Below are 22367 nucleotides of genomic sequence, written 5' to 3' on the forward strand. Positions count from 1 at the left end.
CCTGACTGAGAGGACACAATCGGAGTACGAAGGAGGTAGAGGATGAGAGAATAAGGAACCGGAGGAGGGAGAGAGACAGGGGAAGAGAAGGGAGAGAAGGGATGGAAGAGAGACCGCAGTGACAGAAATGAGGAGATGAAAGACATGCACATATGGGTGGGGAAGTGACAACAGCTGTCTCTCCTCCATTTAAGTTGATGTGGATCAGCTTGTTTTAAACCTGTGTACATAGACAGCGAGGAGAACAGTGAGTCAAGGAATAGGTATGCATCATTGTGTGCTGCCATATCCTCTATGACTAACTATATGAGACTGTGACTAAGTCTGACTTCCAACAGTTCCAATAATGCTTAGCAGGGAGTTACTGTATGCATTTTCAAGTTATGAAAAAAACGGAAGTGAGTCAGTGAGTGATAGCAATTCCTATCTCCTCACAGTGGCGTGCTACTTGCAAGGTTAATTTGGTTAGTTACTGGAGATGTCAGGGATTGATAAAACATCAGGCTCATACCGTCTCCTGTTACTTTGAATAAAGCTGCAGAAACTAGTTATCAAGATCGATTGTCTGAAAGGCAACAAAATCCTACTTCAAAATAAGGATTCAGAGGTCATATCAGTTTCTCCTACCATTCTCTGATGCAATACAACATCAAAGGAGTCTTAGACTTGCAAATGACACCCAACACATTGTATGGCGTTTAGCTTCTGATATCAGGTGTGGAGTGCGGTAACGAAGTGTGAACTCAGAAAGGATTTCACAGACTCCTGTATCTCCTTTATCTTAAGATCTGTACCTCTTTTGTCAAGTACACTGCTCAGGGTTGGAATGTGTGTGTTTCAGTTTACAAGTGCCTCGAAGTCTGCACACTGACTAAACAACCTAGAAGGCAATTCCCATTCACAAATCAACATGTGTGAATGACAAAGGTTATTTGATTCTCTCCCTCTCCGTCTCTCTCTCACAAATAAAGTTATCAAGTTTCAGCGGTTTGATCACCCGGGATGTAAAGGGAAATGTTTCCTTTGTTACACCCATAGATGTTATACACATGTTATAATTTGAACTCTTACACCTTTGTTAGCCCTCCCCCCTTTCTCTCAAACTTGATCTTTCTTAGTATCTCTTAGTATATCTTAGTCTCTCTCTCTCTCTCTCTCTCTCTCTCTCTCTCTCTCTCTCTCTCTCTCTCTCTCTCACACACACACACCAGCTGTAAAGACAAGAGTATCTAAGAGGATATTCTCACGCCAACCCCAAGGCTTGTCCATCATATTCACAACAACCTCAGAGGGCAACAGAGTGCATTCAGGAGAGCTGTGGAAAAGAGTGCGTGCCAGGAGGGAGGGAATGTGTTTGAGTGTGTGTTTTTGAAACATCCTATATGTGAAACGCCCCATTGCTCATGAAACCTGAGATGGCCTCTCTTTCTAAGGACGGGGTGCTCTGTGTGAACTTTATAAATGTATCTTTGGTGAAAATGAATAGCCTGCTGCACGCAATAAGATAGAATGCATCAACCTGGGCTACAGTCTGTCTCTCCAGAGTCCAGAGGAGTTCCTTAGAGACAGCATTTTCTTACACTGATTACCCTCTGTTTTCGTTTGCCGATACAAACACCTGAACCAGGTCAGCTTCTCTATCGTACAGTTTGAATATTCCAGAGTAGATGGCACTGTGTGTTTTGATTGGATCTGGGGCAAGTTGATTCATGGCTTGTGTGATGTTTCTGTCTGTGTGCAGGTGCTTGCAAAATGTCCATTCACCTACATCACAGGTTTGCGTGATATCCAGCACTGTTGTGCAACAGTCGATTTTGTACACAATGAAGAATGTAACCCAAAGAAACACGCAGAGAGAAAGACCCCATCAGAGAAAATACTATGCCACAAATACTATACCATGTCTCTTTGTTGCACCCTCGAACAAACCAACAGGTATAGTAATCACTGTCACTATCAGTAGTGACGTGCATGTCTGTGTGTGCATCCTTATAAAACACAACAAACACACACAGACACATATATACACACAGGACAAGATCACAGGTTCACATCTTAAATCAACATTTCTTGCGCAGAAAACCATTAACACATGACAGCCGTGCTTCAGTCTGATGACTGTATTTGTTTACCTGTGCTTTTTTCTCATCATGCAGGAAGTTTTTGCAGATGAAAATGTCCTGGAAAATGTCAGTGAGGCCCGCAGGGAAGGATGCTGTGAAAGAGACTGAGATGAAAAGCCACCACAAGCTGCTCTCACTGCCAAACTGCCATTTTGGATTGTAAATCAAAATGCCTTTCAACTGTCTTCAAATTATGTTTATGTGAGTGTTGCTGTTCTTGCTATCACGCCCCATGTTTCTGGGCACCTCTGGCTTGCGCACCTGCAGACATACACTAACACGTGCACACACTCACACACACAGACTCACACACACACACACACACACACACACACACACACACATAGTAATGAAAACAGAATTTACCTCCCAGCTTCAATAGAGGATCTGTCTCTGTTTTCTCTCACATTAAAATGTCACCATCCCTTTCAACTGACTGCTATTTTTGTTCCAACTCACTTGCCTTATTGGGCCCATTCAGTTTCATATCAATGTTCCACTTTGTTTAAAATGCACGTCCACCAACAATCAGTAAACGTCCTTTTAAGCCTTTTGTTAGCATTAATGATAGGAAAGCACTGACGCGTTAGCAATTAGCATGCTTGTCCTTGCGGTAGAGTGTCCCCCCTGGTAGGCCTGGGGTTGACGTGCTTTGACAGCCAGGCTTACTGTGGCCTGGCCAGTGCTCTTGTGCTGTTTGAACAGGGAGGTGGAGACACCCTGAATGCCTGCCGCTCAGCACTCGGCCATAATTCAATTACACTGAGCTGGCCGCGGAGGCCAAGTGGATAGCCTACACACACACACACACATATACCTTTCCACTTAAACACTCCTGCATGGCTTGCTAATGACACAATCGTACTACAGGCACACGCAGACCATTGACCACACACTCACACACAGCATAGCATGTTTTACAAGCACATGACTTCAAACCAGGGAAAGGTAGATTACAACAGATCCAGGCAGTTTGTGTGTGTGTCTGTCCTACAGCTAGGACTGTAGCACATACTGTCCTACAGCTCCTGTTCAAGCCAGACATTTGTTTTGGTGGAAGCCATTTTAGTTTCTAGTCTCCACCATATTGGTTGCCAGACTCTAATTGAATTATCCCCCAGGTTGGTCAGCCAAGACCTGGGTACCATTGGGAGAATTGCGCTAATGCAACATCAGTGTCATGCCAAAATCCTGGTGTGTGTGACAATCTGAGATAGATTATCCCACAGGATCAACAGCCTTGTCTGGCGCACATAACTAATGTAATCTCACATCATCTCAGGACTCACTGGTAGACAACTGGTAGGCCAATTATCAAAACATTTATATGATCTGATATGGATAGATATAGAGATATGGAGTAAATGTGAATGTTTATAATGATATTGATGAAAAAAAGAAAAAAACATTATACACTATGTAATGTATGTTTCCCTAGCTCTGATTCAGCATAAATAGTATGTAGCCTAGCTACTTCTGAAACATAGGCTATCCTGTCAACTGTTTGAGATACAAATAAGACATAAGATTATGACAATTTTTATACAGAATGTCCAAATAAAGCTTTTTGGATTGGATCTTTAAATCTTATATCAACAATGCTTGCCAATCTTTGAATCTTGAATCAACATTATGGTGGCTATTGATGCCTGGTGAAAACAGGCCTTCTCCATCGTTCTCATTGGTTGAGCTGGTGGTTCTCAGGCATGTCAATCCTGTCATCCCACTGAGGCCTGGCCAAAAAAATATCAACTCTTCCTCCATTTCACATGACAGGTAATTGGACAGCAGGTCTGAGAGATTAACATTCATTCAGATTCACATCCATTGCGTAGAGCTGTTGGTATTGAATGAGCCAATTGACAGTTCATGTTTAAACTTGTGTTTGTTGGGACGAAAGTCAAGATCGTAAACTGGTTACGTCATCAAAGTGTTTATATCACCTCAATTCAACTGATGTAAATTTGCCTTCAAGAAAACATGGATGGGTGCCATGGTAAGATAATTTGGGATGAATTCGTGGGAACATAATATAATAATAAAGGGTTGCAGGCCTGCTGATCAGTCACTGTAAACAGTGGCTAATGATTTGATGTGGATAAGACATTGTAGAATCACAACAGCATGTAACCTAACTAAAATGTAGGTTGGAAAATGAAGAAAACATAAGAAAACGGATTTAGTACAAGTAACAAAATTGTGTGGACTAGCCTATAGGCCTATTCTGGCCCTCAATTCCCTGTGATGGACTACCTTGAGACCGTCGTTTTCAACTATTCTCAATTGGCCATTTGCGATTCCAGGTAAGAATAAGAAAAAAAATCTGTTGCCTTAGGCCTTGTAAGAGGTCAGCAGCAATGATAAGAAGAAGCAGTTGTCCTCACACAAGACAGGTAGCTTCGGAACTGGAGGCGACACAACACACTTTTTTCTCTTTTCTCCTATGGCGGGCCACAGACTCGTCTGTCCGGTTTCTCTCTCTTGGCTCTGCCGTGTGCATGCGAGCGGCTCGTAAAAGGCAGAGGAAGCTGAGGTGTAGAGACAAGGCGCTCGAGGCGAGGGGAGTTTACACAGCGCCTCAACATTAATCCGCCCTCTCGGATTTTTGTATCCGACCTAACAGTAAGGATGGCAATAAAGCGAAACCTTCCTGTGAAAATATTCCTAGGTGTTTGGCAACTATTCCTGTTTAGCCCACACTTTTGACAGGTTTGACATTTGATTAATGTTGCCAAAATGAACAACAGTGCAGAGACTGATTTCAGATGCATCATTTATATTATAAAATGAAGCATTGAAGTCTTAATTTCTATGTCTATTGGTCCAATGGGAAGGAGTAATGAAGCTGCATGTATGTGCATATGCTGATCAAACTGTGGGATATTCATTTCTGAAACAAGTTGCAAAAGTGGGCATGTATATTATTTAAATCTACAATATTCAAGTTGAGTATAGAAATGTATACATCTAAAGACTACCTCTCCACGTCTTACCAACTTTCCTACCCTAACCCTGATTGTTAATAGTGAGTTATTTTATTTAATGTATGGCCAGCTAGGTTCACCTCACAAATACGGGTGTGTCTTTCTCTTGTCTATTTCATCGAAACTTTTTTTGGCTGAACAGTCCATTATTGTTCTTCTCTGAGAAAGAGATTTCATTGTACTGAAAACTCAAACAGGCACTTAAAGCATGACACTAGATGCACGCATAGTGACATACATTTACAGATCCAGGTACAATAGACCCTTGAGTCATCCGATCAGCTCTGAGTTTCAGGCTTACAGACAGAGTAGTACCGCCGTGTGGGATGTGGCCAAATGGAGTGGAGGAGCTGCAGGGTTCAGAGTATGCAGCCCTGCTTCTAGCCTCAGGCACGTAGCTCAGATTTAAGAATGAGTTGGCGTGTCAAGATAGCGTGTCTTGCTTGCTAATAGACCACGCCTGCACCTGTCAGGTGCTCAGTGGCATGCCTATGTTTCGTGCAGGAGCTTGTGTGTATATGTGTGTGTGTGTACGTGTGAGAGACTCAAAGAGAAATGTGTCTGTGTGTGTACTCTCTCTCTCTCTCTCTCTCTCTCTCTCTCTCTCTGTTGCACGCAGCTGCATACCCCAGCAGTGATGGACACCTGTTATTTAACTCGCTCCTGCGATGGCTAAGCAACCCTGGAAACACCTAAATATTTACTAAGTCATGCAAGACCTGGGAGGCTGAGTTTTGGAGTTCTCTTCCTCTCTGTACCTGCACACGTCTGGGCAGGTTATGTAAACAACACGCAAAGGGAAAGCATATTCCATGTCACCTTCAGTGCTTCTGCCCTTCCACCTGACTCTTCAGCAGATGTGACACAGAGAGGAGATGGACCAAGACAGAGCCCACCACTTCTAACAGACGTTGTTTGTTCTCCTTCTCTCCTCTCTCTTTCATGACCAGGGGCCTGCAGGAGATACGGACCTACAAATAGAGGAAAGTTGAGTTGCTCATCAACCGTCATAGCTTAGGTGTTGATTCATACTGGCAACACAACACTGCGCACACCTAAGTTTAAATCCTGACATCCAGCCCCCCACACACCAAGACCATCTTTGTGGAAAAATTCCAAAAATGATTAGAAGGAACTTCATTTCTACTACTCAATGTGTAAAACAACATTTTTGGGTCTCCAGCACAGCCAGCTTTTGATGAGCAAGTATCTCCAAGTACAGTAAAGCAAAGGTCCTACAGGTCCTCATTGCTTGGGACTAAAGTCCTCAACTTGTGCCCCCTATGGAAAATAGACCAGGGCAATAAGGTCTTCTGGATGTCGTCACTGCAGGAATGACTGATGAAGATTATCTGCTTGCTGGACAGGCTGTCTCTGCTGAACCTGGAAAACAGAGGGGTGAGAGAAAGGTCACTGGCAATCTGCAGGAATGCTAGTGGCCGTATCAGTGACATCACTGGCAGATGCCAGCCTGGCAGTGTGTGACTGCCTCTGCTTCCTGGCTCAGGATAACCCACTGGTGGGTAGCGTGTATGAATATGTACTCTACATATGAACATTGATATAAACACACATTTAATTAGACACTGACAAAAGCATACGCACACTCACATTAATTTGGCATGGACATGATCATACATGTATACACACACATTTTTCTGGAACTCCCTATGTCTCTCTCACACGCACACAAACACACGCACACACAAACACACACACACTATAGCGTGTCAGTGGGGAATGCCTTTGCTATCTGAGGTTCTTGTGCAGCTTTATCAGACACATCTTCATGTTCACCCACATCTGCCAGTGAATAGCTGCACCTAGCCCTGCTCCTCACCTGCAACAATGGTGGCATTGCCTCCAATATAAAATGGAAATGTTTGCTACGGCAAATACAGGATGAGTATAACTATTAGATGTATTCGGTTGAGGACCAAGTGACTGTCATTTCCTTCCTCAACCATAGTTCACATACCTGTCACTGTTTTGTAAACCCGACTGAGGCATAACAGCAGGGAAGATCAGACTGAAGACAGTGTGCACTATGTTCTAGAGCAGGGATCCCCCTACTATGGCCTGCGGGCCGAATACGGCCCGCCTACGCATTCAGAGCCTGACAAAGACAGGTAATATGTTACACAGAGGCGGGGAGGGGGAGGGGGGGAAGAAAGTAGATCCGCACAGCCCATCCTCATCAAACCACGCGAGCGATAAGCACAGCCGAGTCAACTGCTCCTTCTCATGCAACCCGCCACTTTGAAGAGGCTGAAAGACAAGTGGAGGTGAGGGGTGAGGGGAGGGGGCGGTTATCCTCTTCTCCAATTGCTTTTTTGACCATGCCTCCGGGCGCGTTTGCTTGTAATTCCCCTTGCAGTTGCAGCTCAACCCCCTGCTCCCCTCTCCCCCCTGACCTAACCCTCCCCATTCCGACACTGTGTTCTCAGCCTCTCTCACACACACACCCACTCTGCAAGGTGGGTGCGGGTACACACGCAACACTCAACCTGCCGAACTGGGTAGCGAGGAGCACGCAGGCGGCGGTGGTAAAATAAACTGAACTGGAAGCAATCCTTCAAGCATGACAAGGATGCCAGAGGAGGCTGAAATACACGCGAAATACACGCAGGCTGGACTCAGGCCATGAGCAGACTGCTGCTGAGACAGGTGAAGGGAGGGGGGCAGAGAGAGAGAGAGGAAGGAAGGAAGGAGAGAGAGGGCAGAGAGAGAGAGAGGGGAAGGAAGGAGAGAGAGAGAGAGAGCGAGGAAGGAGAGAGAGAGAGGAAGAGAGAGAGAGAGAGAGAGAGAGAGAGAGAGAGAGAGAGAGAGAGAGAGAGAGAGAGAGAGAGAGAGGAAGGAGAGAGATAGGAAGGAGAGAGAGAGGAAGGGAAAGAGACAGGGAGACAGTAAGAGAGATAGAGGAAGAAAGGAGAGATGCATAGCAGGAGAATGAGGCCTGCGGGGTTTCCAGGACTGCAGCCCCCGAGGACCTCATCTAGGCCAGTTGCTGCACCTCCCCAACCTCATAATGATGATGAATGCAGGTCAACTGATTGGAACATTCCATCAGGTTCCGTGTCGAGGGAAACAACACACACTCTCACACACACACCCACTCTGCAAGGTGGGTGCGGGTACACACGCAACACTCAACCTGCTGAACTGGGTAGCGAGGAGCACGCAGGCGGCGGTGGTAAAATAAACTGAACTGGAATCAATCCTTCAAGCATGACAAGGACGCCAGAGGAGGCTGAAACCAATACACGCAGGCTGGACTCAGGCCATGAGCAGACTGCTGCTGAGACAGGTGAAGGGAGGGGGGCAGAGAGAGAGAGAGGAAGGAAGGAGAGAGAGAGAGGGAAGAGAGAGAGGGAAGGAGAGAGCGAGAGAGAGGAAGGAGAGAGCGAGAGAGAGAGAGAGCGAGCGAGAGAGCGAGAGAGCGAGAGAGCGAGAGAGCGAGAGAGAGAGAGAGAGAGAGAGAGAGAGAGAGAGGAAGGAGAGAGAGGAAGGAGAGAGAGGAAGGAGAGAGAGGAAGGAGAGAGAGAGGAAGGAGAGAGAGAGGAAGGAGAGAGAGAGGAAGGGAAAGAGACAGGGAGACAGTAAGAGAGATAGAGGAAGAAAGGAGAGATGCATAGCAAGAGAATGAGGCCTGCGGGGCTTCCAGGACTGCAGCCCCCGAGGACCTCATCTAGGCCAGTTGCTGCACCTCCCCAACCTCATAATGATGATGAATGCAGGTCAACTGATTGGAACATTCCATCAGGTTCCGTGTCGAGGGAAACAAATGATACTTGGGAGCAGACACGTCTCTGGCCCTCCCTTTCCCAGAGACACCTGGCTCAGGCCAGACTCGGGAGTAGTGCTCCGGCTCAGTCTGTGATAGGACGGGAGAGGGCCCAGCTCGGTCTGGGATAGGACAGGAGAGACAACCAGCTCAGTCTGTCATAGGACGGGAGAGAGCCAAGCTCAGTCTGGGATAGGACGGGAGAGAGCCCAGCTCAGTCTGTGATAGGACGGGAGAGAGCCCAGCTCAGTCTGTGATAGGACGGGAGAGAGCCCAGCTCAGTCTGGGATAGGACGGGAGAGAGCCAAGCTCAGTCTGTGATAGGACGGGAGAGAGCCCAGCTCAGGCTGGGATAGGACGGGAGAGAGCCCAGCTCGGGCTACTCGGCAGTGGGGAGACTGAAACGAGCTCAAGGCTCTTGGTGGGGTCTGGGGTGCACCATACACGCAAGAGGCGGCGACATTGCCACTGTGCCACAGCAGGCCGCACAGCCAGACGAGTAAACAAGTCTCTGCAGTGTCAACACACATCCCCCTGTCTGTGTGCAATGGGAACATTACACCAACGCAAACCTTCCAGGCGTCTGTTGTTCTAAACCCAGTCTCAGTCTCGGGGGTATTGTTGATTAAAATGTTTACAGTGGCATGGCCGGTATTCAGCCGAGGCAGTCTAGGGCTTGTTGCCTGTGTGTGTGTGTGTGTGAGAGTGAGTGAGTGAGTGAGTGAGTGAGTGAGTGAGTGAGTGAGTGAGAGAGAGAGAGGTAGGCAAGGTGCTGTTTATGTAAAGCCCTGGACGGCCTGTCTAATTACAGGGTACAGAGGAAGGGGATTAAGATGACAGCATTTAGACGCAGACCTGCCCAGCCGGTAGGAGGGGGTTTGTCTTCCTCATTCAGCAGCTCTGATCCCAGTACGCACCTTGCATGAACGGAACTGCAGGAGGTGCAGTGTGTGTGTGTGTTTCTAGGAGTGTGTGTCACCAATGAACACAAAGGAGAGAAGCTTGGCAACGTTACACCATCCCATGTGAGGGCTCCCATGACTTTAGGTCTACTCAACTAAGTTTCTGCGTGGATGCCTGCAGGTATGAATGAGAGGCTAGAGATGTGCAGGTGGGGCGAAGCTATGGACAGGCCCGGGTACTGTCCCTGCTCCTGTCACAGAGCAAATCTAAATGTATTTGTATAGCCCTTTTTACAAGCCGTGTTACAGAGGGCTGCACATACGCCCACAGAACACCCCCCCTCACACCTGGGCTGCGGGGCTGCAGCTAATGGAGGGCACCACTGGCTTATCACCATCTACTAACCAGTTATGTAACACGCTGTGTTAGGAAAGACTGACAGGACGGCTCGATCCTATCAAGGTCCAACAGAATTGAACATTGGAGAGGGAGTACGTTTCAATCTTAACCCTTGTGTTATCTTCGGGTCATTCTGACCCATCAGTCATTGTGACCCACCGTCGTATTGCGACAACTTTACCGCATACAAAAACAAAGTGAAGCTTTTTCTTTTAACCGTTGGGCTGTCTCAGACCCCCCACATTGCGAAGGTTAAAAGAAAATTATTTTTATTTGTTTTTGTATTGGGTAAAATTGTGTAAACACAACGATGGTTCGTTATGAACCTTTGGGTCATGTGACCCGAAGGCAGCACAAGGGTTAAAGGCTAAATAGTAACCTGAAGTAGAATTCCTCACAGTCAGACCACAGGGGGAGGTGGCCTCTCTGGCCAATGAGGAAGCAGCTATTTACCCCTTTCCTAGAAGGAAAAGGCTATCAGGTGCATTGTGTTACATTACAGAATGACATAGCAAGTGTATCAACTCCCCCACTTGGCTTCTACAATTTCCATCCAAAAGTCAGTGAGTGGAGAACTGTGTCTGGCCTTCTTGCATCCTATATGGGCTGTTCCACAAGGCTGTGTGGCCCCCTCTTGCCCCAGCCGGCTAGCTTCACTGACCAGCCTCACGGTTGTTGTTCCTCGTGCTTGGGTCCCATTAGAAAGCCCAATTATCTTGTGATTTGTCTGTCTGAGAGGCTATTCTTAGGCTTGTACACCATGTCCTGTCTGCGCAGCTGCATACAGGGGGAGGTGACCCAACACACACGCATCTTAGGCCATGTCTGAGTCTGGGCATATACGAGCGAGGGTGTGTGTGACGAAGAGAGGTTGTGTGTCTGTTTCCTACAGCTGAAACTCAAAACTCATTTCCTGGTCCACCATGGGATCCTTTCAAGGGGCACTTCCTTCTCAAAGCACACTGGACCTTGGAGTTCCGAGATGTGTTTTGAGAGGTTGTAAGGACTCATGTTTAGATGTCTGTCCTTCACATCTTACCGGTGCAGTACTCCTTCCCTCCATGAACAGGAACGCTGATCTGCCGGTACACCACCGGCTTGACCTCCAAGATGTTCTCGTCGTGGCGGTAACGCGACTGCGTCTGCTCGTTTGGCGTGCTGCGGGGCCGCGCTCGCTGGTTGCCGTGGCGATCCGAGCCGTCGATCTGCGAGAAGACCGCCGCCTTGTCGAACAGGGCGAGGTTCCCCTCAAAGTCGAAGTCGGTGTCCAGGCCCTCGTCCACGCCGTCGCCGAAACACTCGTCGTCCCGCTGCCTCATCTGGCCTCCGACGTGGCCGCTCTTCACGCCGTTCTTCTTGGGCGTGACCTGGGCGGAGCCCCTGCCGCCGGACACGCCCTGAGGGCCTGAGGGAACAAATAAGGCATTAGGGATGAAGGCAGCTAGGATGAAGGCATTCAGATTGGATTCCACTAACTGTACAAAAAGTCCTTATCGGGAACGACAAGCTTCTCATCCAGTTGTTCAATATTGACTTATGTGTTAATGAACGTTGTATTTAATCGTAAGTGCATACTCTCCTCAACATGAGGAACAATACAGGGGCCCTGATTGACAACGTTTACATACATGTGCAAACAAAACAAAGAGGAAAAAAGAACCAAGATGAGAACAAAAAAAACTGGAAAAACCTGGTGTTCAACTCGAACAGTGCCAAGCTCTCACGCTAACCTAGAAAGAGAGAGGTATAGTCGCACGCGAGTGTCACTGTGACAGCTAGGTGCTTCAGGCTCTCACGCAAAAAAGACACACAACAACAAACCGAACCATTGAGCCTTGAACCATTCACGTTGGCCTGACCTTCCCAAAACACAGATCTGTGGTTTGAAATCACCTTGAAGTGTTTGATCTGATGACACACTTGTTAAGAGACATAGGTACATAAGGAACAGAGTACTCAATTCATTTAACTGTTCATGTGTGCTTTGGAAGAGAAGCAAACAGTTGAGTGAATCCAGTGAATCCACAGCTGTGATTCACGCTACAAGTGCCAGGTGACAGTGAACCACATACCTGCATCCCCTTGGCAAAGCTCCAAGACATGTAGACAATTACATGCAGGCCATTACAGTGAATGAGCCAATACGGAGATTTAGCATACGTGACAAGATATGGGATGTCAATATTGGCATGGCCACTGTTGAGCCATGTCGTCAGAAAACAATCCACTACACAAGTGGGTCAGAGTGACAGCTCGTACAGCGCGTGAGACTTGTCGTCGTGCCTCGAAGAGGGAGGAAGTGTGTTCACATGCGAACAGACGTAAGATTGACAGGAGGAACCCCACACACACACACACACACACACACCTCTATCCTTGTGACATCCACCATCCAATCAAGAGCAGGAAGGAAGAGGTGAACCTGCCCCCAACTAAACGTAGTTGGGGGCAGGGGAACAGGCCTACACACGACTTCCCATCCAGTTCATCTGACATGTTGACATTGGGATGTCTGCTGGATATGGGGACACGTTTAACAGCCTTATGATACGTTCTTCGGTAAATCTCTGTTTCGCTCTGAGGAATTTTGGGGTGGGTGGATTCCAGGCTAATGGGAGGGGAGTGGGGTTCCAGGAATGTTGATATAATTTTGATAGTCCATTCAAACATTCCCATTCAATTCTCCCAGAAAGATTGACGACAGATACATTTGGAAAAGGTTTGTGTAGCACCCGTGGACTTGCATAAGCAGAACCCCCCCACCTCCCCAATGGACTAGCCCCAGGCCTAGTCAGTGAGCATGCCATTGCGTGTGAAAGGGTCAGCCCAACCCCTGCCACTCAGCACTTTGGCCCCATATAATTTGTGCATTAGCTCCTTGGCCGCTGGCCCGAGAACTGGAGATTAAAATAAAAAGTCAAAGGTAAACAGTGCTTCCACAATTGATATGGCCTGGCCTTCTGAGCTCCCTGGGACAACACAGCTTCCTGTGTGGAGGTGGGGGGGCAGGTTTCCTGTACTGGATTGGACTGTGGGGGGGGGGGGGGAGGAGAGAGAGAGAGAGAGAGAGAGAGAGAGAGAGAGAGAGAGAGAGAGAGAGAGAGAGAGAGAGAGAGAGAGAGGAGAGAGAGGGAGAGAGAGAGAGAGAGAGAGAGAGGGAGAGAGAGGGAGAGAGAGGGAGAGAGGGAGAGAGATGAAACAGACAGAAAACAGAGGGGGCACAGAGGCACGTAAACTGGGCCTTGCATAATCTCCTCTTTAGGAAGAGAGACACAGCGCGGGAGGGGGGGTGGGAGTGGAGGAGGGGGTGTTTATTGATCTTAGTCACACACGTATTGTAAAGAGGAACTTTGGTACAGGCCTTTAGCACGCTATGGGAATCTTGGGGGAAGTCACAGCACACAGTGCCTGGCTGACAGCCTTCAGGCTCGGACTTGTTAGTTAGAACAGAGACTCTAAATGGTAAAGAACCCAAGACTAGATCAGACTGAAATAAACAGAACCTGTGAACAGCTAGCTACGGGTCAAGGACTGCTAGCCCCTAGACTATAAGGTTTGTTAGCTCAGCCCAAAACTGTATTGGACGCATTCAAAAGGCACATCTGAAGATAGTAACGCAATCAGATACATTTTTGAGAACCAAACATTGCTGTCAGGTAAACCGATATGCCTACCAATAGATAGAAAAGTATTACATGTCAAGGAACTGCACAGGTGAACTAGACTGACGATTTAAGCATTGGACAAATCATGCTAGCGAGCCCCAAATACAACCAAGAGGGCACTGCAGGTCCTTCTTTTAAGTTTTACCCTGGAACCACCAACCTTCATTTCTCATTTATTATTATTATTGTTTATATTGAAACACTGTTTCAATATGCAAGCTAAGAGTGTACAGAAACCCTATGTTTATTTGATGATATTTCATGAGGACTTGTTTATTTCATACAGCCCTGTGTGAGTCACAACACACAACGAGTCTGACAGACAGTCAGATTATGTCTTGGCTCAGCTTCAGTGACACTTGACAAATGTGCAAGGGCCCAGGGATTAGGACAGGAGTTGTGTGTGACACTGATATATGTCCTTTCATTTCCTCCTTTCACTTTACACGGAAAAAGATAAACACAGGGACATTTCTGCTCTGTAATCAAACCAAGAACAAAGAAAAGATGGTTCCAGTCTGTGACTGTGCCATTTTAAAACGTACATAAACATGGCAGGGTGAGTGTGTTTCTTTCTTAATCACTGTTACATTTGGCATCATCATCATTCGGTCTCTAAGCATTCGTGTTTATCAGCATATTCATAGACTTAACTCATTTGTTGTAGCGTACCAACTTTATCACAAAGCCTAAATCTGAGAGCATACACACATGCAGGTAAAACATACACGGGGAAAGTCCCTTGAAACTGGGGTGAGAGTTTAGAATAAGAATTGATTCAAAACAGTAGTACGCATCAACACATACCAACATAATAAACCTTGTCCAGCAAAAATGCCTCAAAGCAAGTTTGATACCAGGACATTTTTGTAGGCTATTTAAAGCCAGTATTACACAAGAATACATTATGTATCCTGATGTTAAGTAAGAGTTAATGATTTCAGTTGTAGTCATGCTTTGACTATGCTGTTAAATTACAGAGAAGGGTTTAGAAGAAGCAGTGCAGAGAAAGTGTCGTCGGAACAGCATGCATATTGTGGCTGATGGTAATAATTCCTTCAAGATCTTTGTGTTAATATGTATAAGTCACAGGATCTCTTAACGCACCTTTGCGAGTGAGGATGGTGATTGGAGCAGAAGTAGAGGCCTGGGTGCTGTTGACCACACAGCTGCCCCTACTGATCTGACTGCTACTGTGGCCTGAGTAGCTGGGAGGGATGTCAGTCACAACCCTCTGGCCCAAACTGGTCTTGCTGATGCTGCTGCTGTTGTTATTGTTGTAGCTGCTTCCAGTGGCCATATCCAGGACCTTCAGCTCTTTGATATCCATTGCACTGCAGGCACAGATGGTAATAAAGATCAAACCAAATATAGTTCAAAATAATGTTGTTGAGAGTACATACAGATGCTAAATGACTACCTTTCAATTTGACCCTGATACTCCATTATAAGTTCTGTTGTGCTATGTTTTTTAATACCAGAGCCTATTTAAATGTGTATGGTCTAGAGAGGATTTAGCCCTCCAACATGAGCAAATCGTTTACCTGAATGTGACCTCAGGGACAGGACACTTGACCCCATTATGGAAAGGCTGTCTGAGTGAGATGGTCTGACTAGCCTGGTCCACGGAAGCGACTTCGCCCTGATACACTCCCAGAGTCAGGCCACAGTTGATGGACACCAGGCTGCCTAACCAGTCCGCAGCCATGATTCTATCATCATGGATTTAAGACAGGAAAACAAAGGAAACGTTAGTACACTTTTAAATAGCTTTCTAGCTAACTGACAAAGCAGGTTGGGTATACTTTGGACAAAATGTAGGGTCGTTTCCACAAAACCGGAAAACTCATTTCAAGCATTTTGATCCACAAAAGGCAGACGCGTTGTTTAAATTTATTCAGCTAGCTATACTTGCTAGTTTAAAGCCTTACCCGGCACCATGCACACATTTGCTAGTTACGTACTAGCAAACATTTGCTAGCTCTCTGTCATACTTAGGCAATATCCCAAAACCCGTGTGATTAAGCACATTATATATGATTATATATACATTAAGTCTTACTTATCAAGCAACAAACCCCCACAAAAACACTGCTATCTCCGCGGTGTTTGCAAGTTATCAGTAGCTACTTCGTGTCGGAGCTCTCGAAGAATGTTTATTTCCTGATCTTAGATGCGTCACTTCCTTTACCTTTTATTTTTGTGCTACGGTTATTATTTTTCTTAAATTAACTATGGTTGAATTTTAGACAGGTCTTGGTGACACTTTATAAACAAACAAGTAAAATACCTGAATAGTTGCTTGGTGTATATTATTGCTTACTGAAGCCGACAAACATGTCTGACTTTGGTGAGAGTGCACGAGACTGTTCATGCATTTCTTTTCTTTTTTGTATGTTCGTAAAAAGAAGCAATCCCGGTTAAAAAAAAACAAATACCGTTGTTGATGCTTTTCTTTTCATTTATTTATGTGAAATTCCAACAAAACAACTGAACACAAATCATCTGCATGTTTTATAAAATAAAAAAAGTCCTTCGTTACATCATAACGTTAATTATACAAGATACTAATACAAATGTGTTTACAAAGTCAAGAATTTAAAGTATTTTGGTATCCTGATAAATTACACAATGCCTCAGTGAAACTGTCACCACAATATATACACATTTTAGACACAAAAATGTACTACCTAGTACACATTAGCTTAAGCATATACAGAAACAATCACATTTTGGGATGCAAACAGAGCTTCGGTGTCTTATGTCCACATACAACAGCTGTTCTCAATGGACTATTTTTTATATTTAGCTTATAAACAGAATTATTCTAGTCTTGGCTCTTTGGCCACCTGGATGAGATTAAGAGAGAAGGCACTTTGTTGAGTAAAGAAGCGATGTAGCCATTTAAAACAGTGACATTCAAATAAAGCAATGAGTCTAACAACCATAAATTCCTAAATTTGGTTCTTATTGTATTGCTACCAGTTGGATTTAGTCTCCTCAAAATAATCTGATGCATAAAGATGTGTACTTAAGGGCCCAGAGGCACCTCAACAGCCTGTCTCTCCAGATATCACCAAGAAGCACAACCTCGAAGAACTGAAAGCCACAGATTTTCTGTATGCTTTAAAATGGGATTGTGTTAATGCCCCTTTTTTAACAGCTGTCACTGCTCTCTCCAAAACACCCATGTGACAAAAGTCTGAATCAGAATTTGGCCTATGTATGCCTTATCTTAGTTGACAGAAGTCAAAAGGACCTCACTCCACCTCCATAGCCCTCATGTTGGCCTTTAGATGGCAGCGCTTGTGCTTCATGGTCAAGCCATACTCTGGAGTCATGTCTAGCTTCTCCCCGGGCATCTCTCTGAAGCGCATCTTCTGCACGAGTATGGCCAGGAAGAGAAATACTTCATTACGACCGATCAACTCGCCAATGCAGCGCCGTTTGCCCATGCCGAAGATAAGGACCTTCTCTCCCTCCATCTTGTTGAGCTCTGTGCCGTCATTGCTCAGGAAGCGGTCTGGGTTAAAAGTAGAAGGCTCCTTCCACAGTTCACTGCACAGTGGAGATAAGGAAGGGATAAGACTGGAGATACAAAAACACAATGATTGTACTTTTAAAACAATTGATGCAGAAATACAACTCACGGGTCATGATTGACCTGCCACTGGTTGATGAAGACACAAGTGTCCTTAGGAATGTAATAGCCATTGATGGATGTGTCTTTGGTGGAGCTGAAAGAAACAAAACATACTAATTATCCTGTAAACCAGATTTACCAAATGTAAAATGTATTTTGTCTGATTTTCAGCAGATGAAACTCACCAATGTGGGATGGTGAAAGGCAGGAAGGAGGAATGCCGAAAGATCTCCAGAATAAAAGCTTCAAGAAGAGGCAGTTTTGTGCGGTCGGAGAGACGTGGGGAACGCTTCAGTCCCACCACTTCCTCTGTAAAAAAAAAAAAAAGAGAACATCAAGTTCAGATCAAAGTTGGTGTTTACGTTTTGGTGTACCTTAAGAGGACTGCATGTAAGATAAGATAGAGCAAAACATTAGTATGCTCAATGTTTAAAGCAATTGTGTGCAATAAGTGTCAAAATAAATGTGATATCACACTTACTTATCTCTTCATGAAGCCTCTGCTGGATCTCAGGGTAAGCCACCAAGTACAAAACGGCCCAGGACAAAGCAGTGCTAATGGTGTCAAAACCTGGAAGAGGAACAGGAACGTGAAACACTGAAACTCTCTGGGGGACAACTACATCTTTATAACATGTAGTTTATGAACGTGTCACAGGTGAGCTGATGAGAAGTTTGACTCACCTGCCCCGAAGAGGTCATTGACAATGCCAACAATCTTCTCATCTGAAACCTGGACATTGGAGTTCTCATCCAGCTTCCTGTCCTCACAGTGATCAATTAGGGAGTCAGTGATGTCACGGATATTGTCCTGAAAAGTGGTAAATAAGAAGAACCTCAGTATCACTGACATCACAAATAACATGTCAATAGTGACTGCAATGGCAGAAAATCTGATATGAACATGATGCATTGAAATAATTACCTTGTCATAGCTGGCATAGTGCTCGCTGACAATCTTCTGGATAAATGCGTTAAACCGTGTGTTGATGGCCATAAACTTCTTCATGGTGTTGCTAGGCAGGAAACGCAGATAAGGCATGAAGTCCGCTGGGTTTCCACTGCCCACCACCTGGCCAAACTCATCGCTCAAGTTCACTAGACTCAGAAGCTCCTGGTCGTTATGGTCGTAGCGACGGCCGAAGCACATGCCACAGATGACGTTTGCAACGGACACGACAATATGACGGAAGGGGTCAAAGCAGCCATTCGTCTCCATGACGGTGCTCAGCTGTTTCAACAGGTAATCCCCCTCTTTGCAGATGTGCTCCTCCAGCATGCAGGAGTACTCTGGGGTGGTGCCCTCCAGGGTAGCAAAGGAGCGGAGGGCATTCATAGCCAGCTTCCTGCGGGCACGCCACACCCCAGCCTGGTCGGTGCTGAAGGCCAGGCTCTTGCCATCATTGATAAACTGGAAACTGTAGAGATCTGGTCTGCCGGCGAAGTCATCGCCCTGCTTGATGAGAGCCTGGCGCACTGTCTCGCCACCACTCAGGACAACAACAGGCCGCATTCCAATCTGGATCTGGAAGACGGGGCCGTAGCGCTCACTCATCTTGGTCAGACTGAGGTGGGGGTTGTTGCCCAGTTCCAGCACGTTTCCAATGATAGGGAGGGGCTTGGGTCCAGGGAGGCGACGCAAGCCCTCCGGAATATCTGTGTGCAAGTACTTGAGGAGCAGATACACCAAGCAAATGGTTGTTATGGCCACCAGCCCCTCTGCTGCAGACACTGCCCCAATTAAGGGTAGAATCATCAGAGCCATTTTGATATTTGTGACTTTTGCAAACCTGAGAAAAAAAAGAGTTTTAGGTGTGCATTCAGAGGTTTAAAGGAGGAAATTGTACCTTGCGATGGGTATAATATGTAATTATAGCGAAATAGTGGTTTAATTATATGCCTATGAGTCATAAGAAGTAATTGAAACTCAGGTTAACAACACTGTCTGGCTCAATGCATGCATTAGTATATTAAGTATACTTTAAGATCTTACACGTGAAAAATCGTACATTTTGCAGCCATACAATGACAACAAGTAGCCTACTGCAACAGGTAACTGACACACTGAAGAGGAGCGGTTACAACTGCGTTGCAAGAGAATGTTCGATATTTTATACTTTCACATTACTCTATGCATTCTAATACATGAATTACAGGCTTATAATTCAAATATTTAGTTACATTTCCCGTTTAAAGTAGATGCTGCATTGGAAATGTAATTACCTTGAAAGAAATTAGATGTCGATCGTCTTGTGAGAATAGATTAAGTTCTTTGTTAGTGAGGATTGTCGTCCAGAATAGTTGACTCTTAGTTTGCTGTGTCTAAACATTGAATGAGCACTTGTTTTATAGTGTGCCTTTCAGCTCAATTGGCTGCTTACAGTCTGTGACGTAATCTCTCTCTCTCTCTCTATCTCGTTCCCTCGCTCTCTGAGGTAAAAAAAAAAAGAGCTGAAAACATCAATGAAGTTTACTGTGGGTGGAGGAACGACTTGTTTCACTGCACAGACATATAACAGACGAATTAAAAGTGTATATAATTATTTGACACAATTTGTTGTCAACGCATCTTACTGAGTCGAATTCAGAAAACTCCAAAGCATTTATCTTTTTAAACTTTATTTTCACACGCTAAAGCGTGATCAAGGATCGAACGATGAAGCCTGAGAGTTGCCTCAGCATTTAACATAGTAGCCAGCTACTCAAACAGAAGATACAATTATGTTTATTATAATAATTAATTAATTAATTCCCTCAACCAGAAGATAAGATGAACGAATATAAGACCATATCATTGTGAAACGTTATATCCTACAATAGCTTACTAAATACGCGGTATATTTAATCAATGGGATGACAATTTGTTTTATGGCCCAAGGCAATTACTCGATTGCGTGCAAGTCTCTTCCGGACGGGGGAACTAACAAGTCTAAGACCTTAATCAAGGGACTCACCTTGAAAGTCTGATAAATGTTACTTAACCTGTCAAACAGTTCTATTGTACAAACAATGGGTATGGTTGAAGTCTGATAGAAGCATATATAAAGTCAGTACATTTTAAATCATGTTTTATAGCAAATTTACTTTGTGTCCTGAAATACATTTAAATAAGAATATATCATGGGCTAAACCCTTTTGTTTTGCAAATTACTTCACATCCACAGCTACTTGACCAATTGTCTAGTGATCTGTGGTAGGCTAGAACAGGCTTCTAAATCGACAGATTAGATCATTGCATACAGTTTGTCATTCTCTGTTTTCGTGATAAAACTGCCAGAAGCCATTGCGTGAGTGCACCTGTTAGCGCTCGAGTTAAAGATTGGCTAAGTTGCGTGAGAACGCCGTGGCAAGCCCCTGCCTCCCCCGACCCTTGGATGAGGATGCTGGGGGGTGTAGTCTGTCAGCACTGCTGAGGTGAAAGGCTAAATGAGTTCATTAGTCCCAGTTTCTGTCTCGCTGTTCTCCTCCAGCAGTGTTCTATTTAAATGCATGCATTGAATAGGAATTCTATTCACCTTCGGGAATGGATATGCTACATATGTTGTCAGTTATTTACCATAAATTCATATGGCGTGTATTTATGTGTCTGAGTGAGTCCCATTATTTCTTTGGAGAGTTTCACATTTACGCACGACGCATACAGGTGGGGGACTTTCCATTGATGTTGAATGATATTGAATCAATAATATTGAACCATGACCCTTTTCCACTACACTGTAGCCTATAGTGGTTCGCTCGACTCAACCCGCCAAGACGATATTCATAAGTGTAAAAAATGAGATATCCAATAATTTCTATCTTTAACGTAGTAAAGTTCCAGCTTAATAAACATGTAAACTGGGTTCTAAAAACGAACCTGTAAAGTACAAAAGAAATACATTTATAAAAGATTATAGGCCTAAGTGAAAGACCATGACTAATGTCCAAACTCAAGAAGACGCTCAACTTCGGCTGAACTAACTTAAATAAACCATAAACATGGGAATAGTGTCATCAATCTTTACATTTTCAATATAATTTCATCTATTCTCATTCTCCACCTGATGAGTGGGCTGGCCGGCTCTCCCCTGTGGCGCGCTCGTTGTGCCCCTCTACGCTGCATGCGCCTCTGGGCAGTTCGCGTGAGAACGCGGAGCTCCCGCGCGGAGGGGTGGGATCTGTCTTTGGGACAATCCTAAATCTGCTTGGTCAGTCACGCGAAGGCATCAGCCCCTGGAAAGACACAAGGGTCTTACACTCGCAGAACAAAGCGCGCAGGACGTGAGACTTTTTCTTGGGCACGGAGGTGCACATATTTGCGCGCTATAGCTTCTGTAAATGCGAGGATCTTGGGCTTTTGAGTCATGCGATCTGCCACTCAGGCTTCATGCAGGCATGCAAACGCCCGGACTGGAGTCAACTGCTTAACTCCACCAAATAGCAATTGCCCGGGATAGTCACGGTAATGCCAGCTATGGCAGGTACCTATTGCGTGTGAACTGGAGAACTTGTTATGAAATTTCAAAGAGCTTTAAAAAGTTCAGATGTAATGCAACTGTTCTTAGAACGAGTCCACTCAGAATTTCCATGTCCAAGGAACGGCATCGCCCATTCAGTTGTGTATAGGTTTTGTAAGAAAGGGAATATAGCGTGAGAGGCGGTGATGGAAATTCCCCTGATTTTAAAACGAGCGTGAATATCCCATCAGTTTCACTATTTGGCATATTGTCATCTGGTGCCACTCTGACCTTTCTCTTAACTATGTTCTCATCACAAACTTATATTTTCACATTCTCTATTCAAAATGATTTGAGGGCTAGACAGATACAGCTCTGAAAAAAAGGTGCAGTGGTCTCTTAATTTTGCATCAATCGCATTTTGAATGTG

The 22367-nt window shown here is 45.2% G+C and overlaps 2 protein-coding genes and 1 long non-coding RNA gene across 4 annotated transcripts; 1 reads left to right on the forward strand and 2 right to left on the reverse strand.

Annotated features, from left to right (window-relative positions):
* Positions 1-1306: 1306 nt before the first annotated feature.
* On the forward strand, positions 1307-2705 carry LOC134027633 (uncharacterized). The gene is made up of 3 exons (XR_009931459.1): positions 1307-1627; positions 1742-1935; positions 2157-2705. It is a non-coding gene; the product is annotated as an uncharacterized LOC134027633 (long non-coding RNA).
* Positions 2694-16031, reverse strand: LOC134027631 (enhancer of mRNA-decapping protein 3-like). 2 transcript variants are annotated; one of them, XM_062470558.1, is made up of 5 exons: positions 15921-16031; positions 15403-15570; positions 14966-15192; positions 11233-11598; positions 2694-6490 (listed from the first exon to the last, which is right to left on the reverse strand). In XM_062470558.1, exons 2-5 carry the CDS (start codon positions 15564-15566, stop codon positions 6456-6458), a joined length of 792 nt encoding a protein of 263 aa, XP_062326542.1. In that variant the 5' UTR covers positions 15567-15570; positions 15921-16031; the 3' UTR covers positions 2694-6455. The 2 variants fall into 2 exon arrangements, with proteins under 2 accessions (XP_062326542.1, XP_062326543.1); XM_062470559.1 differs by lacking the exon at positions 2694-6490 and adding an exon at positions 10609-10653 and having other exon boundaries at positions 15937-16011.
* Positions 16032-16353: 322 nt separating this feature from the next.
* LOC134027630 (cytochrome P450 1A1) lies at positions 16354-19870 on the reverse strand. Its single transcript, XM_062470557.1, has 7 exons — positions 19725-19870; positions 18427-19291; positions 18186-18312; positions 17983-18072; positions 17687-17810; positions 17509-17595; positions 16354-17416 (listed from the first exon to the last, which is right to left on the reverse strand). The coding sequence occupies exons 2-7, from the start codon at positions 19264-19266 to the stop codon at positions 17119-17121; spliced, it is 1566 nt and encodes a 521-aa protein (XP_062326541.1). The 5' UTR covers positions 19267-19291; positions 19725-19870; the 3' UTR covers positions 16354-17118.
* Positions 19871-22367: the final 2497 nt, after the last annotated feature.

Source organism: Osmerus eperlanus, chromosome 10 (genome assembly GCF_963692335.1).
Source record: "Osmerus eperlanus chromosome 10, fOsmEpe2.1, whole genome shotgun sequence".
NCBI lineage: Eukaryota > Metazoa > Chordata > Actinopteri > Osmeriformes > Osmeridae > Osmerus > Osmerus eperlanus.